Consider the following 2,461-nt stretch of genomic DNA (forward strand, 5'->3'; position numbering starts at 1 on the left):
ATATTGAAATAAAAAATATTTAATCAACTTTTAAAATTATTTAAATAAATATTTATTAAAGCTTAATTAAATTTTAAATTTCATTGCTTGAACCCTTTTGTAATATTGAATCAATTTTAAAAATTAAGCTTTATTTTAAATTGCTTTTCAATACCTGAACAATATTATATTTTAATATTGCATTAAACTTGTTTTCTTATATAAGTTATATATTTATATATTTTAGTATACAGAAAATATAATATTATATATTATAAATACATAATATTATAATACTATAACTTATAAGATAATATCAAAATATTAATATATAGATATTTTGACAATGGAAAACTATACAGGAATACACAATTTTATAAATACACAATTATTATGTTTATTCTATCCCTGCAACCTGCAGGTACTCATAATGATGCTTATAAATAGTACAATAAAATTATCATAAATAAAATGATAATTAACATTTTAAATATTTTCATTAATTTTATCACATCTTTTAACACTAAATGGGGGCTTGTGCTAAATGGTATTTCAAACGTTCCTCCATTTCATTTTGGTCGACGTTCTTCACTTTGGTTTGATTTTTAACAGCATCTAAAATAAAATACAAATTTTTGTAATTTAAGTTAAAATTAAAGCTAATTGATTATATTCTATTCAAGTATAGAAACGTATAGTCGGCAGTGACAGTTTTTGTAGGGCCGCAATCAGGCAACAGTCGTTCCCCCCCTCCCCAGACAATAATTATCTGTATATCTGACATTTATTATTGCCAAGCTCTTGTGCATAATATTAGGCCACCGACTATGTTTCTTAACTTGAACAGAGTATAGAACTGCTACGCCTCTTCAGTACCAGTGATATCACATTATCATAGCTTTTAATCTTTGGAACAAATTATATTGTATATTAGCAATTAGATAACTGAATTATTCTTACCAAAAATAACTGAGCATAAATTAAGTTTACAGAACTTCTGTTTTCCTTTTTTTCCAGAGAATGAAAAATTGGATAGTAATACATCAGTAAACAATTTATAAATTATCCTTTTCATAATTGCTTTGACAGAGTTCCCTCCCAAATGGGACAAATCATTTACCTAAAATAAATATTTTATTGTTTATATTATATAGCTATATAAAAAAAATTGTAATTAATTATTTGCCATACCAAATAGTCACGCATATTTCTATCTTTTATTTTTTCTTCTATAATATCAAGATGTTCAAGATCATTTATGGGCCAGTTGAAGTCATCAATGAACTCATTGTTTGATGAACACTTGCTATTTTTTATGTTTGATGTACTATTATCTAGTTTGGTTAAGATTTCCATCTGTTGCATACTTATATGTTTAATGTCAGTTTGAAGATACATTACATTTCTTAACAAAGATTTCAATATTTTTTGAGTACCTATAATAAGAATAAAGTTATCAAATTAGATAAATAATCATATAATAACATGACACTCAATGTTGTTTTGGAGAGGAAGGGGGGCTAACTCTTTTGTTTTGCTATGGGCAATTTATATTAATAAATCTTAACATTAATTTATGATGTATTGTTAAAATTATATATTCAACTTTTTATGTATTTTTATTTTTTCAAGCTAATATTTATATTGTGTTTGCTATCAAATAACATACAAAATTAAACCAGAAACGTATAAACCATTTTTATTAATTAATATAAAAATGTATAGTAAATAAAAGAATAATTGAATTATTATATGATATGTGAAATACATCTAATTTAATTGTGTAACTAGTTATTGTATAGCATAATAAATTAGCTTCAAAATGAAAATAAAAAATATATAAAAATTTTAATAGTTTTGAAGATCATCATCAAATGCGTAGTAGCTAGCTTATTAAGATTTATTAATTTGCCCATAACTATTATGACTACGCCGGCAATAAACGCACAATTGTATAATATGACAGTCAATGTATTAATAGGGTATACCTATACTGTACATTCTAAAATATTTATGATGTTTAAGTTTTAACTGTATAATATATAAATACAGTTACAATTATACAGGACGCTATTATTTGTTATATAGTAGGTAATAATATATTACGCTATATTGTACTAACTATTATCAACAGCCGAATTACTACTGCTGCAGAGTTGAGAATCACTGCCAATTGTTTGTATTGGTGTAAAACCTATAATAAAATTTTAAATACATTATAGAATATCAGATAATATGTTTGCATGTAAAAAATTTAAACTTATATATAACCACGCAGTCTTAGTGGATCTTCTAAGACCGTGAATATAACTATATGAATATATATCTGTTTTTACTTTTTTTTCTATCCCTAGTATTTGAATTTAATGTTATTTGTTCATGATCAAAGTTAAGTCTTCTTGAAACTGAAAAGAAAATCAATTAAAATATTATTTAACTATTTGCACTCTTTGATATCTATAAATAGTCTTAACTTATATTT

General features: G+C 23.9%; 1 protein-coding gene across 1 annotated transcript in view; it reads right to left on the bottom strand.

Moving 5' to 3' along the window:
• Positions 1-390: 390 nt before the first annotated feature.
• The window catches only part of LOC100573186, a 2,656-nt gene continuing 585 nt past the window's right edge, over positions 391-2,461 (bottom strand). The window contains exons 2-6 of the mRNA XM_008187662.2: positions 2,316-2,384; positions 2,102-2,173; positions 1,171-1,415; positions 940-1,099; positions 391-594 (exon numbers count right to left, since the gene is read on the bottom strand). Coding sequence (XP_008185884.2) covers positions 503-594; positions 940-1,099; positions 1,171-1,415; positions 2,102-2,173; positions 2,316-2,384 — 638 coding nt within the window. The 3' untranslated portion in view covers positions 391-502. The remainder of the gene's footprint in view (positions 595-939; positions 1,100-1,170; positions 1,416-2,101; positions 2,174-2,315; positions 2,385-2,461) is intronic.

The sequence above is a fragment of the Acyrthosiphon pisum genome, chromosome X, assembly GCF_005508785.2.
Source record: "Acyrthosiphon pisum isolate AL4f chromosome X, pea_aphid_22Mar2018_4r6ur, whole genome shotgun sequence".
Taxonomy (NCBI): Eukaryota; Metazoa; Arthropoda; class Insecta; order Hemiptera; family Aphididae; genus Acyrthosiphon; species Acyrthosiphon pisum.